The following is a 19,111-nucleotide window of genomic DNA, read 5'->3' as shown; positions in this document are numbered from 1 at the left end:
TCACGTTCAATACTTGCGGCTTTATGCTCCCAGCACAGGTAGGTATGCAAGAAAGTGGCAGGAACCAACAGTAAAATACACATCTAAAGCTGCAAGTTTGACAAAGAAAAGGGCTCCCCCAGCATGCCAGAGGAACTACAAGGAGGAAGATGTTTCCTATTTCAGGCTACATACCCTCTATGTTCCCACAGAGTTCATGCTGCCACCTGAGCAGTGATCCTCTTAGAGTGGAACATCTCTGAGGCAGGAGGAGCTGGACCAGCAGTGACCAGCATATCCGAAAGGACAGAGTGGGAATGAGAGTGACCTCTCACAGCCAAATCTGTTCAGCTCTCTCCAATCCAGAGGAGCACCTGAGCTATTCCTATCTCCTTCAGAGAGGCAACATGTACACTTGAAGAGCCAGTAAATCAGCCTGGAGGGGAAGAGGCCAGACTCTTTGACCCACACTTCAAACCATTACACACTCAGGCATTAAGAAAGAAGTAGAGAGGCATTAAGAAAGAAGTAGAGCCAACTCCCTTTGTAAGGTTGGGACTGAGCAGGGTCAGCTCCCCCAGCACCGCATAAAGCCAGCAGCAGAGGGGAGAATGCAGCGCTGTGCCTAAAAGACACCAGAGCTCATTACTGTACCGCTCTAGAAACCTCTCACTCTGAATGACCTGTACTTGAACACATAGATACCTCCAGCATTAACAAGGATTTTTTTTTTTTTTGAAAAAGGATCGCAGACAACAGGCTCAAGTCTGATAAATGAACCCCTCCCCTCCCCAAAGAGCTTGCTGAGCAATCCAGAAGAGCAATAAAAAAAAAAAAAAAAAAGCTTGACCAGGCACCATAAATCACCTGCATCTCCCCCCTCCAAATAGTGAAATAATTATCATTGGATCCATTATAGAAATAAATCTACTTTGCACCCCTGATCTGGCACCACTGGAGATGACGAAAGCCATTCTCAGGAATTAATTGATCGAGGAATAAACCTGTTAAGTGTATAGATTTACTGTAAACCAAGACCATTAATTTTAGCGTGCGCGGCGATGCAACAATCTGCTCAACTTCCCGATGGCTGGATGCACAGGGAATACAAAACACAGCTGGGTCCCAGCTCTGCTGAGGAAGGTCCAACTGCCTCTTTAATGTCTTACCATCACTGTCTCTGGGAATGCCTGCTGTACTTCTCCCATGCAGCCAGGGCACAGGCTGTGGCGTAGAGAACAGCCTAAAGGCTTCTCAAGGCTTATTTTTACTCACTACAGCTCCTTCTGTTATATTCCTGGGTGACCACAATCTTCCTCTGGCTAGAGAGGACAAAGAAAGCTTCTTTCAACATCAGCCTCCACCCCATGAGGACATGTCACTGCAAGAAGTTGCTCTGGGACACCAAGGCTGTGCTTATTCTCCGTGGAGGAGGCTGTACCTCCTTTCTCCCCTCATATGTGCTGAGAAGCCAGAAACCAAAACTTAACTGGCACCAAAAATCCTCACTTAACTATAAGCCAGGGAGGAACTTCGTTTTTATAGCTTAGACTGGAACAAGGTAAAAATCCAAGCAGACATGGTCAGAAAAACACTTTATGGGATGAGGGGAAAAGGGATAACAGACCAGGAGCTTCGAGGCAGGGGGGAACCAAGCCAAAACCCATGAACTTGGACAAATGCAAGCACACAGATCAAGAGGAGGAACTTATGGTCTGTGGAGGCAGAGAAAGGAAGGGAGAAATCATCTCCTCCACATTCTACTATCTCTGCAATACCTGCAACACTGCCCCATTGGTCAAACTAACCGCAACCTTTCAGCTGTTTGCGAGAACAGCATCGCTCATCATTACATGGCAATTCCCTGAGCAAACTCAACAACGAGGCTCTCCTCAGCATCAGAGAAGTCAGAAACCATCCATTCCAGCACTTCTCTATTCAGTAGTCCAACTTCCCTGGACCACATCTTGAACGCAGGTAACTTCCAGACACACATGGGGTCCACTTCTGAAATGTGTTATTAAAGATAGTTTCAATGTATTCTATACGCTGGAAAGCAAGAAGAGGGAGCTAATTTTGATTTTAGCAGGCAACCCTCTTCTACTTAGTTATCTTATTTAATCACTTTTCAAATTCTGCCCTGGTCCCTGCCTAGAGCCAAAAGCCTGTGATGGATGGTGGTTTCTCCCCATTACCCTCACTTAAGAGGCCAGGGGGGCATGAGGAGCCGACGGGTTCTACAGACAGACGGACACCTGCTCGCTGCCCTTTTGCTGGAGCCAGGCGCCACCTCCCGGTACCAAAGGCACTGGGGAAGGGGAGTCTCCTCCCAGCCCTACCAGCCTCCCAATGTGCCCCAGATCACCACACCACATCAGCAGCAGAAATGAAAAAGGTGTGCCAGATGTTACATAGCACCCTTCCCCACCACCTGATCACATACGCCCAGCTCTCAAAGCTGAGCAGCGCAGAGAAACAAAGCGAGGGGAGCAGCTCCTTCACACCATCTCCCCAAGAAAGCCTGCTCGCAGCAGTCAGATGCTAAGCAGCCCCCAAGCAGATGCATACCCCTAAATGTGCTTTCCAGAAACACATCAAGTGGTACATGAAGCAAAAAAAGCCCTTGACCTGCAGGCTAGATTATTTTATCCTCTCACCTCAAATAGAAACAACCCAAGTTCTTCCATTACACTCAGTTGCCACAGACTGATGTACACCAGGGGATGTGGCACAGAGACTGACTCTCGCTACTCTCGGTTTGGACAGCACAGTCACCGACACTGAAAAAAGGCTGTTTATACTCAGGAAGGAGCCATCAGGGACCCTGGGTACAGACTGAAGCCCGTGGAGCCTCATCATTCCCACATCTGCTAACCTGCCTACACCCTTTTTATATCCTGGACACTGGCTTGGCTCAGTAAGGAAGCCAGGGTGAGATTTATTTCTATTTTCCCCACCTTAGAACTCATCTGTTGGGTTCCCAGATCTTTGAAGCCTTGTCAGACGGTAACTGTACTTCATGCCAAGCAGCCCTGTCCATCACAGACGCTAACAAATTCTGTTTGCTGCTCTTGCTGAGACTCACCCGATTCACCTTTCCTTGGCCCCAGGTAGCTGATTTATCTGCCTGGACAGGTAGAAAAGTGCCCAGATTAGTCTGCAGGACAACTAAAGCTCTACAACAGCGGTGGGAAGCAGCCTGCGCACATGGGGGATGGGAAGAGGGATGTATGCATACTCTAACGATCGTTTAAATCTGCTTATCTTCTTCACCACTTGGGAGTTTTTCAAGATCAGGCGGGTGGTGTTTTAAAGCTGAGAATCTGGTTAACAGAGCTAACAGGATTTCAGAGATCACCAGAGATTCAGAAATTCCCTCAATGCTCATTAACAACAGCCACTTCAAAGCACAGAAATTTCACATATAAACATATAAACTGCTGGGAAAAGAGAAAGAAATTCTCAGCAGAGACATTAAAAACAATAAATGTGTCCTAGTTCTTCAAATTCTAACAAATATGCACAAAAAATGCATCTTCTAACTGTATTTACCGAGCCAGAGATGAGGACTTGATTCTGTACTTTGGCACGGTTAGGTCCTGAGGCAAGTCAGTGCATTTTTCCTTGCCACTCTGTACACCTGCGAGGATAACGTGCCCAGGCTATTCAGATCGCAACTTCTACGGACCAGAGAACCATCATCTACGCTGCAGACTACCTCAAAAGAGCCTTACTACTGCAGCACTACTGCACAATGTACAATTACTGGCTGGTATTAAGAGTTCATCTCCCCTTGGTCTCCGATTGCACACACATTAACAACACTGGGATTCCATGATAACCACTGGGAGAAATTCCACCATGGTTCAACTCCACTAATGGAACTAGTGGAGTTCGGCAAGCTTGAACACAGCCCAATATACCTGGCCAATACTCTGGAAGTGAGAAAAACAACCCCCAAACAATTCCCAAAACAAACAAAAAAACCCAACAACCCACAAATGAGAATAGCTTTCATACTGCCAAAGATACCTGAGCAAGCTTTCCTACTGGTCTGCATATTTTAAGACAAAATAATTTAAAAAAAATCTAAACACACTTAGATTCTAAAACCAAGTCCCCATCTCCTCCCTCATTTTTTTCTGAATAGCTCGGCTTTGAGACAGTCAGAAACTGCTCTACCTGGCATGCCTGCACTTGGACGGTTCTCCATGGAAATATCCAGACAGCTATAACCTCTTGGAAAGAACACTCAGCAACACAGAAATACTACCTAGTGCTGCAACTGCTCTACACATGACAAAGCATTCCGATGGATGTTAATAAGCTAAGCTGCCCCACTTGGGATAGTTCTTCATATGAATGCTTGGGGACGACTAAGTTATTTTAAGCTTTCCTTCAGAAAAAGAGGACACTATCTAGAACGTCTTCTTGGAGATACAGTTCTCCAGAAAGAGAGGTACTGTGCTTTTTAGCACCAAAGTTAACTGCATTGCTTTGGGTCTCTCCACCTCCCCACTAGATGATAGCAAAAAGTGTTTGCATTATTCAGAAGTGCGGCCAGACCACACAAACCCTGCAAATATTCTAGAGCATAAAGGAAGAGGAATTTCACAATATTTTCTGTTTTCACTGCTGGGCACCACTTAGCTACTTTTCAGATTAGCCCAGAAATGGCTGCAGTTTGATGCTGGGTGACAGACCAGTCGGTCCTCCTTCAATATAGGAGCTCATGGAAGGACTTGAACCAGAAACCAAATCAGGTAGAACTGAAATTCCTAATAGAGAGAATTTAGTTGTGGTGTAGGTTACTCTTTCCTAGGCTTTCTCACCACCTCAACATACCAGTGCTCACAACACATCTTCAGCTGGAATACTTTGATCAAAAGCAGCTCTCAGACAATTCTGTACAATGCAAGGTTAAATCCAAATCACATAACAGTAACAACCCTTAGTAACTGCTCTGCCACATCAAGCAAGAGAAAGTATAGCCAAAAGAAGAAAAAACCCTACTTACTTTATACAGCCAATGATGACCTGAGTCAAAGGATAGATCAATGGCTCCATGACCTCACTGGGATAGATTGTGCTGAGAACCCGACACCAGAAATACAGGCAGTGGATATACTGCCAGTTATAAACAGACTGAAAGTTCTCCTGCAGAAAAAGGAAAAACACAGGCACAAACTTGAAAATGTGGCATTTGAGAGGAGTTTACTCTGGTTTCTCTACAGGACTCATCCAGCATTCTCTAAGAGAACACCGCGTACTGTTTAGAGAGGAATAACTAACATTCTAGCCGTCGCTTTGATGCTAGTGGCTGACCCACCATCCAGCAAGTTCAGATGCTGCATTGGCAACATCGTGATTTGGTACTAGTTAGTGCCTTGAAGGAAATAATGAGCAACACAGGCTGCTTTTCTTCACAAGTATGGCTCATTTGAGAAGGATGATTTAATGACCCAGCTCACAGCAGATGGTGGGATGTGGCCAAGCATTAGGAAACCGTTAACTGTTCCATTTACCCATGGTCCCTGGGACAGTCCCTGGTCTCCCACAGGTAGGAAGGCTGGGAAGCAGTCGTGTCCCCCCCCGCCACCCTTGTACATAGCCTCCTGGCCTCTGCAGGCCAGAGCGGGGGGGAAAAGGGTGTGTAAAGCTCCACTACAGATTCAAGCTAGCAAGAAATTCATCTGAACCAAACTCCTTTGGATGTTATGTAGCAGCTTGTCCTTCCCACTTGAGCCTTCCCTTCCCTCAGCTGTATTAATCAAAACCCCCTAACCATCACCCCGCTAACTCTACAAGGTAACATCATTGCTCATTTTAAAGATGCTCCTATGAACATTCCCTGTCAAAGCAAGGACCAAATGATCATCCCAGCACTCATCCCTGCTTTTGGAAAAGACACTACCCAGGACAGTTTCGTTTTTTTCAATTACAGAGCAAGTGACAGACAGCAGAACTGAGAAGAAATTTCCAGCTCTGTTTCTCAGCCAGTCTTTATGTTACCAGCAAAAACAACGCAATAGGCCAGCAGCCTGCCTGCCATGCAATGACACCTGAACCAGCATTTCAGGCTGGCTCAGTAGTATGGGGAGGTGTGGGTTAAGTCTTGCACCAATCCAAGAAAAACTCTTTTCAAAAATGTTTGGGCAAGCCCCCACTCTCTCCCTGCCATGTGCTTAAGCAGCCCATAGCGCCAGATTAAATAAAAACACAGAAGAGTGCAGCAGTCCCCCTTAAGGACACCCTTTCCAGAGTTCTGCAGGCCCATGTATTCCACAGAATTGCACCAAGAACTTATGAAATTGCACTTAACAAGGTGCCTCAGCTCCAACTTGTGTTTGTTTCAGACAGACTTTCAAGGCCCGGGTCACCTCCTCTTTTGCATGGATGAAGCAAGGTATGCAAGTCCTGAAACAATGACAGAAGCCCTCAATTGCAGCCACTGGACCAAACCTTGCAGTAGGGACCTAAGCCGCAGCTGGAACTGGTAGAGCTCTCTCAGCTCTCACCAGGTGACTGAGATGTACCAAGAAGCTCTGTTCTCAGCTTCTCTTGCACAGAACAGATAAGCAATCTGCTCTTGTAATCACCTTCCACAATCACTCACTGCTCAATTTAAATTAATTGGCTTATTACGTGGATTTGTATATTTTGGTTGTGCTGTTGTCATTTAAAGTTCCTACCAGCCCTCCCCAGCTGTGAAATCAAGTGGATTTAGGTCTTGTCTGGGCCAGGACTGAGGGTGTAAGAAGCCAGTGCAATCCAATTAGGGCATATGCAGCCCAGACTTCATTTATCTCTGCTCATTTATCCCCATGTCTGAACAGCCAGGAGATTTAACTGGTCACCAATCCTGCAATGTTTGGGAGCAGCTGAACAATTTATAGGGGTCTGTTTTGCTAAACATGAATAAAGCCAGGATTAGCAATCTGACTCAGATTTCCGAGGTCAGACGGGAGATGGCTGAAATCAGGGCTGCTCCCAAAAGGTCTGAGCTGCTTTGTTCAATTAAGTCAGTCCTTTAAATAGTATGGACTTCACACACACCCGGGTGGTTCCTAATCTTCTTTACCTTGAGGTTTTGCAACAGAGGCTGCAAACAGCAGCTTCACAGAGTGGAAAAAGGGTGCCTGAGGCAGAAGATGGAAAGTGCATCAAACCCTTGCAAGCTGGGGAGAGAAAAGTGACTTCAACCTTGCAGTTGTCTTTCCTCTCCTTCCTTGCTGAAATTCTAAACACAGGCAACTACGAGGTGATCTCTGAAGCTCCCAGCCCCTGGCAAAAACTTCCTTGGCACGTTATGAAATGGGTCAGACACAAGCACTGACACTTTAGAGACACTACAAAAAGCCTGAAGTGGCTACTGTAATTTTCCCCTCTCTGCACATTCCCCCTAGGAGGGTACGCTCCTTCCACACTGACAGGTACCCACCTTCTTCTTTATCGTCATTGCACTGCGCAGGTGAATGGCAAGCTGACGGATATAGATGAAGGCGTGCTGGTAAGAGGTATGCGTGTCCAGGGCATACATCTCTGTGAGCGTGCGCTGCATGAAGTTGATCATGGGCAGGACATTGGGAGAGGTGAATCTGGAATTCTTCACAAATGCGATGTACATTTGCTGTGCAGGAAAGAGGACAAGACACCATGTAAAACAGAACAATAACATTCTTTCACTAACCTTCCCCACCCAGGTATGTCCAAACCAGGGGTGAAGTGTTCCTTTGATAAGACAAGTCACTTCAAAGGAATATGCAAAAATAATAATCCAGCCTGCTCCTTCTTCGGGGGAGATGGGAAAGAGCCTGTTTAGCACAGAGCTTGGAGATGCCCCTGCCATTTCTTCTCAGCAAGAAGACAGAACTATGGGATGGCTTTGAACCACACATGCTTATGGCTGGTCACAGTTCTCTTTCTGTACAGTAGTACCTAAACAAACTACACTTGGGAACCACAGCTATTAGCTGAAAGATCAGAGCAGCTCAGTAGTGCCGAGTAGTGTGTCAGCACTTGAGGAAAGCCCTCAAGAATTTGGAATATGAGTATTCATTCTGTAGACAGAGGAGTACCAGAAGCCTTCCCTGCTAAGCCCCAGTGTGCCTCTGGCAAGAAGGGCAGTAGTAGGACGCAGGATATAACTCTGTCCTCACATAGAATTTCTTCCCTGTTTAATTTTTTGGAGGTAGCCAGCATCATCTCCAGTACCTGCCCTACCTAATAGGCTGCAGCTCATGCTCTAAGGTCTTCACATATAATGTGAGAAAGAAAAGCTTCAGAGTACAACAAGTACCAGCCTTACCTTGAGCAAGGGACTTAGGTACACCTCTTTCTTGTAGCGGCAGATTTTGTTCAGCACAAGGAAGGCCAGTACTCTCACGGTTTCCTCGCCTGTGCTCCACAAATTAATTGCTTGCTGGAATGGAAAATAAAAAGATACAGATAAGTGAAGGGACAAAGAGCCCCTTCCTGGTTATAAACAGGCCTGAGCTTCCCTCCTTCACACCAGAAAAGCAAGAGAGGAGGAAGATGACACAAAGATGGCAGGCTGTATTATCACAGAACCAGTCACAACAGCACTGGCAGCCATTCTGCCCTCATACTCTAGCTGTGAGACCACACAAAAGGCAAAGTTGATGTTTCCACAATCAATAAAGGTAATTGTCCATAACTAGCATTTCCGAAAAATACATGCACTGTTATTCATGTGCCTAAATACACATTTGAGCTTCTGAGCACAAGCACCAGCTTGTGCATGCAACTCAATCTCCTAGGCTTTGCAAAGCTTCCTCGCCATCCTCTAGACAGGAGCACCACACTAGATTACACACTTGGCCAATGCATCTCCCAGCCCAACAAAAAAAGGTAATTTTTAAGTCTTACACTGAATTCTGCAGAATAGAACTACACTGCTGTTACGCTCCAGTTCTCACCACAAACACCAAATTCTAATTTCTCAAAGAATGCTATTAAAGATGCATTTCCCTCTGGAGAGGGGACACCAGGGTTTGATTTCTGAATTTATCAATGTTCTTTCCCTCTGGGCAAATAGGTTGCAATTCCCAAGATACATCTCCTCGTGGTGGTTCTGACTTAATTCCACTTCCCTGGACATTCACTGTATTAATTCAAATGATAAAGCAGCAGCAGGATTTGGAGCCAAAGACAGGACCTGTGTAAGGCAGCACTTCTGCTGAGACATATCCTTAGTCACTCCGGTACAGACATGATGACGAGCACTCAGTGCATCACAAAAATACCTACACCAGCTGGAGAGAGGTAGGTTAGTCTGTGCAGAGGTCTGGGCTAACAGACAGCCCGCCACTGACACGTAAACTCATTAATCTGAGTTTTACCCATCTCTGCATTGCATAAAGCAATCATATATTGGTCTCTTCCTTCAACTTCTTGAGAAGCAAATTAATAGATCTTCTTGAGAAGCAAATTAATAGATTTTCTTCTTCCCAGGCCTGCCTGCATTCACCTGCTCAGAGTACAGATTCACATGGACATGGCTGGCCCTATCAGGAAGCATTGGTACAGCAGGACCACAATCATGGCTGATGCCTTCAAAAACTAGTTACCTTATCTCCACTAATGAACTCTAGAGGCAATCAGAAAGATTCCAGCTACAGGGCTGAAAAAGCCTGCTCAAAAATCCCTACTGTAGCAGTGAGCACACTGCTACACCTTCAGCTATGAGGTGTAACAGCCTCCCGTCTTTATCACCAAAGGGTTCGCAGCCTCATTTAAATGTTGCCTTGCAGCTTTTCATTTAAATGTCACCCTGTTGCCCTCTTCCGCTCTTCCATGCCTCCTTTGTTGTTCTTAAGTGCTCAGCAGTTGTGACTAAGTTTCTGCAAATATATTCCACCCCCAGCTCTTGAGTGAAATACTATCACAGACATACACACAGACTCAGCACGCAGGCAGCAATTGCTCCATCTGCGCGGAGGAAGCAGGCAGCTTCCCCAGAACACCTCCGTGTCACTTTGCATGGGGATTAGCAGTAGCTACACGTCGAGCCACATGCCCACTCACCACAGCGTGAGAGCGCTTCGTGGCACCTAGAGGGCCTGTAAGAGACGCAGGAGCCCTTTCCGGGACCAAAAGAAAAGCAAGGGAACAAGAGACTGAACTGTGATGGGATCCAGCCCAAATACCATGAAAGGCTCATCTGAAGGGGTAAAGAAAGTACCTCAGATCCAAATGACATATCATAGCACATCACCTTACCTTGAGAAGTGCACGGCACTGCTTTGGAAAGGACAAATAATAAGGCACTATGGAACTGACGTGCTGAAGGACTGCTACACCGACTGAGGCTTCTGTTAAACAAGACAGGAGCTACAGAGGGAAAACACAACATGATTCCATTTAGAGTGTAGTCCTCATCACCTCTTCCTTTACCATTAAGCATCTTTATTTTGTTCTTTCAAAGTATTTCTGTGTTACCAAAGGACTGGAAGAGTAGCCTTCCCTAGGAAGAAGCTCAAACCCCCAAAAGCTGTATCAGGAAAGGAGCAGACACACGGTGGGTTAAATAACTCCCCTGAAAGTACATCATCCTGACAAATGCGAGCTCGGGCTACTGGACTTGGATGGCTAATGGCACCTGAGCTCATCACATAAAACCTCATTTGCATATACTGCAAAAGCTAAGTCTCTATACAGTTTAAGACATCTGACAGAGGGCATGACACCACTGCCTCTGTCGACTCACTACAAATGGTCAAAACACAATGAAGGCACCCTCAGCCTACACAACGCTTGGAACCAGACCATCTGAGCTCTCTGATGACTTACTGAATTTCACTAGGATTTCTTTAAGAGGAAGCTGGAATACTATCGGGTATCAAGAGGTTAACTCTATCTCAAGGAAAAGGTTAGCCAAACTATTTAAGAAACAACATCTTGCTATTTCCAGGTTGTTCGGTTCAGTTCACCTGGAGCCAAACCCAGAGACGTCTGCAGTTTCTAATTTGAAGACAACGGTAAGCTCAAAGTCACTTCAATTTGAGAGAGGTTCTGCCTGATGCAGTGCCCCCTCTTCCCTGGGATCCCAGTTGCTGGAAGCAGAGGCATTTTTTCTGCTTTCAGCTTTTCTCCTCATTCTCCTCCTTGCACTGCAAAGATTCTGGACTGAGCACGTCTCCTTTGCAAAGTCCCTCACACACCAAAAGGAAAGGAGATGATATTGTTCAGAAATTACTATGCCAGAAAACCACTGTAGTGAAACCTGGGAGTAAGGGCACTCAGTACAGGACAAGGGATTACTTCAATGGGACTGCATTGCCAGCTTTTCCTTTTCTACTGCAATCTTTAGTTCTGCTGCTGGCGAGAGGCACCACGACTTGAGAAAAGGTCTACTGATCAAAATGCTCTTTCTGCTAAGTCATTCTGCCAGCTTACAGCTAAGAGGCATCAGCACTCTCTTTTTATTTCCTTATATCCCCTTCCCTCAGCTTCTGAAGAATGAGTATTTCAATGTTGTTCTTTTGTTTTTAATATTCCAAATTTGGGGACGCATGATGAAGCAATCTCAAAAAAAAAAAAAAAAATTAACTGGGGGCAGGAATTTCCTTCAGAAATAATCCATGAATTGTCTCTGAAACACCAGACATCAGCAACTTCGGATGGACGGGATATCCTAGTGGGATGGAGCATAATCATACTTGGAGATGTCGTATGTGAGGAGCAGAGGCTGTCAACATAATGTCTTCTTAGTATTTACTACAAGAAGTGGCAAGATCATAGTGCCAGAAGTTGAATTAAAGATGCAGGATGCAGGAGCACAGCACTGCAAACTACTTTAAAGCCCACTAAATATTAATTTGTCAGACAAATTAAGACAGAAAACTGCCAGGATGTTAACCCAGCCCTTCGTTACAGGCTACCTATTTTGACCCAACCATCCTATGGACATCCAAATTGTTAGACAGACCAAATACTTCCAAAACAAGACAGGGAACTGGGCAGCCACACAAATCTGATGCCAAAGGCTTTGAGACTCAGTGAGACTGCTTTTGCTCACCGCAGTCTCACCCAGTAAGTCTTATTTATTCTCCATTACAGAAGAAGGCATAGAAACCAATACCCAAGGTTCCCAGTACTGTGATGACCAGAAAGTCACCCTCAAACTGGAGTAACACTCTTTTCAAAAGGAAAAGCACCTGACACTACACTGTCATCTGCTCTGTTAATTATCTTCTTGATTGTTTGGCTCTCCTTTTAGCAGTGTTGTTTACAGATGTAAAAGCCCATCTGCTTCACTCCAAAATACTCTGAACAAAAGCCCAGCTACGCACAGACTGACCCCAGTAACACAAACATGCTGAAATTTCTTACTTGTATAGTACAGCTGAGGTACGCTTTTATGTCCAGTCGCAGCTTGCTCCAAAGTGGGCTGGTGGAAGGGAGGACCATTCTGGAAATGAGCAAGAGTTGGGTTCAGCTTTACAAAAACCCCACCAAATAAATCAGATTTCAGCAGCACAAAGAACAGTGAGTTCACTTCCTCGATGTTGCCAGTGAGTAAGGACAACTGCTTGCAAAGCAAGGAGAAGTAACAATTTTGTCATGGGTGAAAAGTAGTACTTCTACTCTGTAAAAACTGCCTGAAGAACTGTATTAGAAAATTCAAAGAGCTTCCCAGCACAGTACCCGGATCTCTGAAGTCTGATACAGGGAGCTGTGACAGCCAAAAAGCCTGGTGGAGACCCAAATCCCTCACACAGATGTTATCTTCTAGTCAGGCATTCTGCAACCACTGCCTGAGAACAGAACAGGCTGGCTCATAGCAAGAAAGTCTGTTTTGGGGACCAAACTAGTTGAGAGACATTTGCTCAGTCTCTTCTAAACTTTTGACACTGCACTCGAAGTAGTGCCCCCAGGCCGTCCCAAAATTCAGACCCGGTCTGTACAAGTCAGGCCTGGGGAGGAAAGAGGCAGCTATTTGCACAAAGAACTGGAGTTTACTTCTCAGACTAGGCACCACTGTCAACAAGGAATCTAGAGTTTAGCTCACCCCTCCCTTCATCTGTGACAGAGAAATTAAAGGTAACTGCCATAAAAATTACCCTGGAACTGAAAGCACTTCTGAAAGACATTCAGTTCTCACTCTACCCAACAATGGGAGAAACAGAAGAGCTCAGACTACAAAGCAAGTAAAAAAACTGTGTCCAGCTGAAACTCCAGAGATGACTGAAGCAAAAAGCTTCTGTGAATGTCTAGTAGAAAACAAGTACAGGGGCTAAATAAGGCTGCTCCAGCTTGCAAAACATACTGGGAACTTCACAACTTGTTTTATGAAACTGGGCTCACAGTCCCCAGCTATGGTATTGGTTCACCCAGCAGGAGTTCAGACTGGTACTTATTGAGTTTCCAGCACCTTTTGCAGTTGCTCCTGGGTGAGCCATGCTGATACCTCTTCAGTTATGGGCCCAGCCTGACTCTGAAACTGTTTGAGCACCAACCCACACAACAGCCAGAGAATTCCTAGCTGCCAGGCAGCAGTTGAGATTTCAAAATTGTCATTCCTCCTCTCTAGTCAAATCAAATTGCATCGGCAAATGTGACACAGGGATATTGGACCAATGCTGCCATTCTGGAAAAAACAAATTGTACCATTCTTTGCCCAGCTGCATGCTTGTTTCCATTCCATCTATGCTCTAACAGCGAACACCTCAAACTCAGATGATCCAGCCTCAGATGACCAACAGATTCTAGGGTGTAATACAGCTGCTAAAGCCCTGGATTAACTAAAGTCGCATACTTGCAATACTCTGCCTACACACAGACAGAAGGCTTGGTCCCTTTCTCTGAAAACCAAGTCAAAAATGCCTTAACAGTGCTCCTGAGTGCAAGCATATGCAATTCCAGATCTCCTTCTGTTGAAGCCACATATCCTCTGCAAATGGCTGGAGTCTAATATCAGGATGCACTCCTGGGGAAGAAAGGCTAAGACCTAAGAAAAATACCTGGCTAAGACAACTGCGAACATAATCAGGCAACTTTGCTAGTGTTTGGAAAGAGCTTCCATCTTCTTCCAGCTTCCCAGCCAGGTTGCAGTTCTCAAAAACCCCAACCAGCTCTCTTTCACCTGCAGTTCTCAAATCTCCTCAGACTTACTTTAGTTTGTTCTTTGGGGGTTTCAGAAGAAGCAGCTTCTGCAGGCAGCGGAAGAGGTCTCGGACACAGAAGGACACAAGGGCATTGAACACTGGTTAAAGAAAGTCAGTAAAGCATTTGTAAGTGATTTTCATATATTCCTGATTTTTCAGCTAATCTGAAAAGAGCTCCTCAAGGAACTGAAGCCAGTAACTCCCACAGCAGAACTATTGCGTTTCCACAAGCTTCCGGAAAACATCAGTTTGTCTTACCCTAGAATTTTTTATCTAAACAGCAAGATTACAACTGACAACTTTCTGGCACAGGGGCCATCTCTTTGCTCTCCGAGTAAACAGTACCAAACACAAAAGCAGTCTGACCCATGACTAGGAGTCTATACTACCATCAGTCTCCCCCAAAACATAATGAGAATTAAAGGCACTTTTTAATTAAAGAAAAAAAAAGCCACAGAAATAGGCACGTGAATTCTATGTAATGTCTTACATTAAAGAATGCGATTTTATGAAAAGCAATGAAAGAGACATAAAAAGCCCTATGCCAGGCAAGAAAGGATAAGGAGAACATGTTGGTTTAAGCAGTCCCACCCCACAGTGCCAGTTCCAGATGGCACACAATAACAAGCGGATAAAACACAGTGAGAAAGTAGCTGCTAATTTAGTGGTAAAAGTAGGCGGGCTGCAGGTCACATCCTCTGAGACACTAACAAAGATGTTTCCTGCTCAGTCATGCTGTTGCGAGTCTAAACCAGGTCCTTCTGCAAAACCTGGAGCTTATGCAAAAGAGGCTGGAGAGAGAGGTTGCACCTCATTTGTTCTACAGGCATGATAATCCTGTAGAGGAGGAGATCTAGACATGCAGTATTTTGAGAGGTCCTGGCTAGGGCAATGAGAACTTGACAGTGCAACTGAACTCTGAAACGTTGTGAAGTTGTAGAACGCTATTTGCTAAGAAGACTTAAAACAGCCTTGTAGGATTAGTTCCAAGAGGGATCAGCAAGAAGCCGCAACAAAACTTGTCTAAAAACACGTGCACTACAAGCATATAAACAGTAGCCGGCTTCACTCTAAGAAGTCAGGTGAATGAAGTGTGGTACTTTCCTCAGCAGTCTGCAAGCCCAGCTGCTCCAGGCATTCACGCTGAGAGGTGTGGGACACACGGGGACACCAGAAGAAATACTGCTGCACAGACTCACCACCAGGAAGAAGATAAGCTACTTAAATGAAGCCTACAAAAGGGCAAGTTAACTCCTACCGGTACTTATCCCCACTCTCTTCCAATAGCTAAACCTTCCCCATCAACTTCCCTTCTCTCACAGAAGTAATACGGTGACCAACTCACCTGCAGCATCAGTGACTTGAAACTTGCTGGGATCAGCCCCACCACTGTCTCCTTTGGTGGTTGCTACAGATGCTTTAAAGGCTTGAGTGATTTCATGGAAAAGTTTTGGTGTTAGGTTTCTCTGGGGAAAGAAGAAAAAGGATTGCTGAGGAGAAAAAGCAAGCAATATTCTGAAACACTGAGGCACTTTACTGGGACAGGAGTATTGAAATTCATTGTAAGTTTGATTGCAAGAATAGCTCCATCCTACAACACAACGGAAAAATGTCAAGACAGCATTAATGAATGCTCACGGCCTTTACTTGCTCTAAAACAGGCTTCTAGGGCTTTTAATTGCTTGAGGGTTGAGAAGCAATGAATCAGTTGCAAGCAACTATCCAATTTGACCTTTCCCTCTTAGTCAGCAGCAGCAAACCATTTCATCACTACTCAAAATGTGACTAAAAAAGTTCTTGGAGCTGCCAAAGGCACAATGCTTAGCAAGAGGATGAAAAAAGCAGAATTTAACCATTCTGACCTCTTCTGAGTCACACAAGTTTCTCTAGCTTCTCCCTCAGATGGAGTGCAAGTACTCTAATCTTGCAGCCCAAGAAAAATTGCAAAGACAAATCGTGCTGAAGTAACAAGAGCTCTAGGAGTATGACCTTGTATGTAGGACATATATCTGCTCTGTAGATTTTTGTGAAAGATGAACAAATCAAAAGCCAGTCTTTTAGAGGCAGCGACACATGTGGAAGAATGCTTAAAGGAAAACACTCAAGTGCCTTGTATTCCAACTCCCTTGCTCACCTCTGCAGCTTTTTTCCATTCTTCAACCATTTTCAAGCTCACGGGGATGAGAGAGACTCTTTTCCGCTTGACTGTTTCATGTTCTTCTTCATCATCTTCATCACTTGCTTCCTAGAGAAATCAGTACCAAGACTGAAAAAAGGTTTATACACTTCTTTTCCGGCCCCATCTCTTTTGCTGAGTAGCTACTGAAGAGGAAGGCAAGCAGGCAGCAGTGAATTTTATTAATGCTGTTATGAGCACTTCGTGCAAGGCAGTAATAAAATCATGGGTATTACAAATTCCAAAAAAAGCTACTTAAGCCCTGCAGCTTTGCTACATAAACACAATGTGTAATAACATAAAAAAGAAACATCAAGGAGAAAGGGTATCACTCGAGGCAAAACAAACTCTCATTGGGAAAGGAGACACAAAACCAAAGCCACAGAGAAAATACACTCAAAGGCTCTGCTTTCGCAATCTTTAACGACCTCCTCATGCTCAGTTCAAATCCACAGCTGACTTCTAGATTACAAGCTTGTACACCTGCAGATGATCTTCGGGGAAGCTCCTCTCCAGCCATCTGGGCCACTAAAAGCCCAAATACACTTGCACTGAAATTCAAATACTTAACATGTAAGTAATTGAAATAATTGATTTCAGCACTCTGAAACAGGGCCCAGTACCTCCAGTGTATCAGGTGGTATGTGCAACCTCTCCTCCTCCTCGTCAGAGCTGTCTGAAGCATCAAAATTCAGTAATGTGCGATCATTTTCCTCCAAAAACTTATAAAATTCAGGATCTTTGTCCTTCAGCCGGGCGAGCTGATCTTTATGTTCAGATGCCTTTCCCTTCTTCCTGATAGGTAAGAATTAACATGCATTTATTCATTGCTCAAACTTCTGCTGATGCTGTAAGAAAAGCAAGCAACTTCTGGGCACTAAAGCACACCTGGAGCTAATTTGAATAGTGATGGATTTATCAGGGCTGTGGCCACAGTCCTGTATCTCGTTTAACACCTGCTCTAGAGGACTTACAAAAGGTTATTTTCATTCAGCACTAAGAAATCTTGAGAGCAAACTATCAGGTTGTATTAGGATACCAACCAGAGGTCACGAAAACATCTTGCAAAACCAAAATAATCTGTTTCTCAATTTCTCATAATTACTCTCACAAGCTTTTTATAAAGAATGCTGAAAGCTATACTGCCAGAGAAATCTGACAACGAAAGCTCAGTAAAATCTGATCTGGTACTAAAGAATTGTTTTGGCTTCTAATAACAACCAGCAGTGCCCAGGCACTACTTCGTCACCTTCCACCTGCAGATACTCCAAGGCCTTCAGTAAGAGCAAATACACACAAACTGAGGAAAAACAAAGTAAGCTTTGCCTGACTCCAATATACCCTGTAAAAGATTAAAAGCATATATAAGCTTTTCTCCACTGCAGTTACTGAATTGACACGGGTACGGCCAAAAACCCGACTGCTCTGTACCCCATAACCACACTACGCTCTTGAACGCAGCCCTTTTAGGCACCCCTGACCCAGCCCGTCCCAGAAGCAGCTCATTCTACGGCAGACACTACAACGAAGTAGTAGTAAAGGAAAAGTAAAAAGAAGGGGGGGAGACCCCCAGCCCAGCCCGCCCAGCGGCCTGCCCTCACCTCGCAGCCGGCCGGGCCTGCAGCGGCTGCCTCGCCTTCCCGCCCTGCCGCCGCTGCGCCGCAGCCCCCTTGGCGGGCCTGGCGGCCGCCTCCTGCTCCGAACCGCCGTCAGGCTCCGACTCGCAGCCGGCGGCGAGGAACTCGTCCAGGCTCAGCTCCGCCAGGCTCCTGCGGGGACGGTGACAAGGGGGAGGGAAGCTCAGCGGGGAGCCGGGCCGGTAGCGCCGGGCCTACCCGCTCACGGCGGCCCCGGGGCCGGCAGCGCGGGGCTGACGAGCCGCCCCTGGGCCGGCGGTCCCGCAGCCCGGCGACCGGTCCGATCCGCCCGCCCTCCCCGCCCGCAGAGCGCTGCCGCCGCCGCTCACCTCTTGCCGGCGGCCGCCATGCCGCCCGCCCCGCTCCAACGCGGCCGCCGCTTCCGCTCCCAGCGTGCCGCGGGGCGCCCGGGCCGCGCCCCTTCCCCGCCCCGGGCCCGGCCCCCCCCGGCTCCGGCGGCCGGGCCGCGGGCTGCCTCGGCGGGGCCGGTGCCACGCGTGTCCCCGCCCCACGCAGGACGGGCCCCCGCGCCCGGTAAGTGAGCGGGGCGGGGCGACGTCCCCGTCCCCCGCAGCCCGGTGACACGTGCGCGGCGGGATTTAACCGCGGGGGGGCCGGGCCCTGGGCAGCTCTCGCACGGCTCCGCGGCGGGGTTATTCCGGGTGAGGGAGGAAGCCGCAGCCGCCGGGCTGCCCCCGGTCCCGTCCCGCCGCGGCCCGACCCGAGGAGGAGCCGCGCACTTGCCCGCCCCCGCCCCGCCCCGTCTCCCCGCCGCCGGGCCGGCGGCAGCGGTGCGGGCGTAGCGGCGACCCGCAGCATCCCACCGGCCGGGCTGGGCCGTCGCTGCGCCGGAGCCGTGAGTACCGCCGGGCAGAGGGAGGCGAGGGGGCGGCGGCAGCGCCGGGCCGGGGACTGGGACCCCGCGGGAGCGCCCCGGGCGGGAGCGGGGTGACCGGGGGGGGGGTCCGGCGGCAGGAGGGGACCCCCCGGGGCAGCTCTCCATCCCTCCCCGCCGCTGCTCCTGCGCTGCCGGTGGCGCGTCCCTCCTCGGAGAGCAAGTTCGGCGGTCGGGGAGCGACGCGGCAGGGCTGGCGGAGCCCCGGGGCCGCTCGGCAGCGGCCGCCCCTGCTGCTCGCCCTCCGGACCTCGGCATCGCTCCGTGGCCGAGGCCGGCAGCGTTTCTGCGCTAA

At 47.3% G+C, this 19,111-nt stretch overlaps 1 protein-coding gene across 6 annotated transcripts in view; it reads right to left on the bottom strand.

Annotated features, from left to right (window-relative positions):
* The window catches only part of NOC2L (NOC2 like nucleolar associated transcriptional repressor), a 56,163-nt gene extending 37,852 nt beyond the window's left edge, over positions 1-18,311 (bottom strand). For all 6 annotated transcript variants that reach the window (XR_014230053.1, XR_014230054.1, XR_014230055.1 and 3 more), the window contains exons 1-11: positions 18,251-18,311; positions 17,886-18,053; positions 16,908-17,079; positions 16,243-16,353; positions 15,454-15,574; positions 14,116-14,206; positions 12,334-12,412; positions 10,222-10,332; positions 8,288-8,401; positions 7,421-7,609; positions 4,997-5,136 (exon numbers count right to left, since the gene is read on the bottom strand). Coding sequence is in view for 2 of the 6 variants with exons in the window: in XM_082329065.1 (XP_082185191.1) it covers positions 4,997-5,136; positions 7,421-7,609; positions 8,288-8,401; positions 10,222-10,332; positions 12,334-12,412; positions 14,116-14,206; positions 15,454-15,574; positions 16,243-16,353; positions 16,908-17,079; positions 17,886-18,053; positions 18,251-18,270 (1,316 nt within the window). In the remaining 4 variants the exon portion in view is untranslated. The remainder of the gene's footprint in view (positions 1-4,996; positions 5,137-7,420; positions 7,610-8,287; positions 8,402-10,221; positions 10,333-12,333; positions 12,413-14,115; positions 14,207-15,453; positions 15,575-16,242; positions 16,354-16,907; positions 17,080-17,885; positions 18,054-18,250) is intronic.
* Positions 18,312-19,111: the final 800 nt, after the last annotated feature.

This window comes from Platalea leucorodia, assembly GCF_965183815.1.
Source record: "Platalea leucorodia genome assembly, chromosome: 17".
NCBI classification, from domain to species: domain Eukaryota; kingdom Metazoa; phylum Chordata; class Aves; order Pelecaniformes; family Threskiornithidae; genus Platalea; species Platalea leucorodia.
Note: the sequence above shows the minus strand (reverse complement) of the source record. Positions and strands in the feature narration are given on the sequence as shown.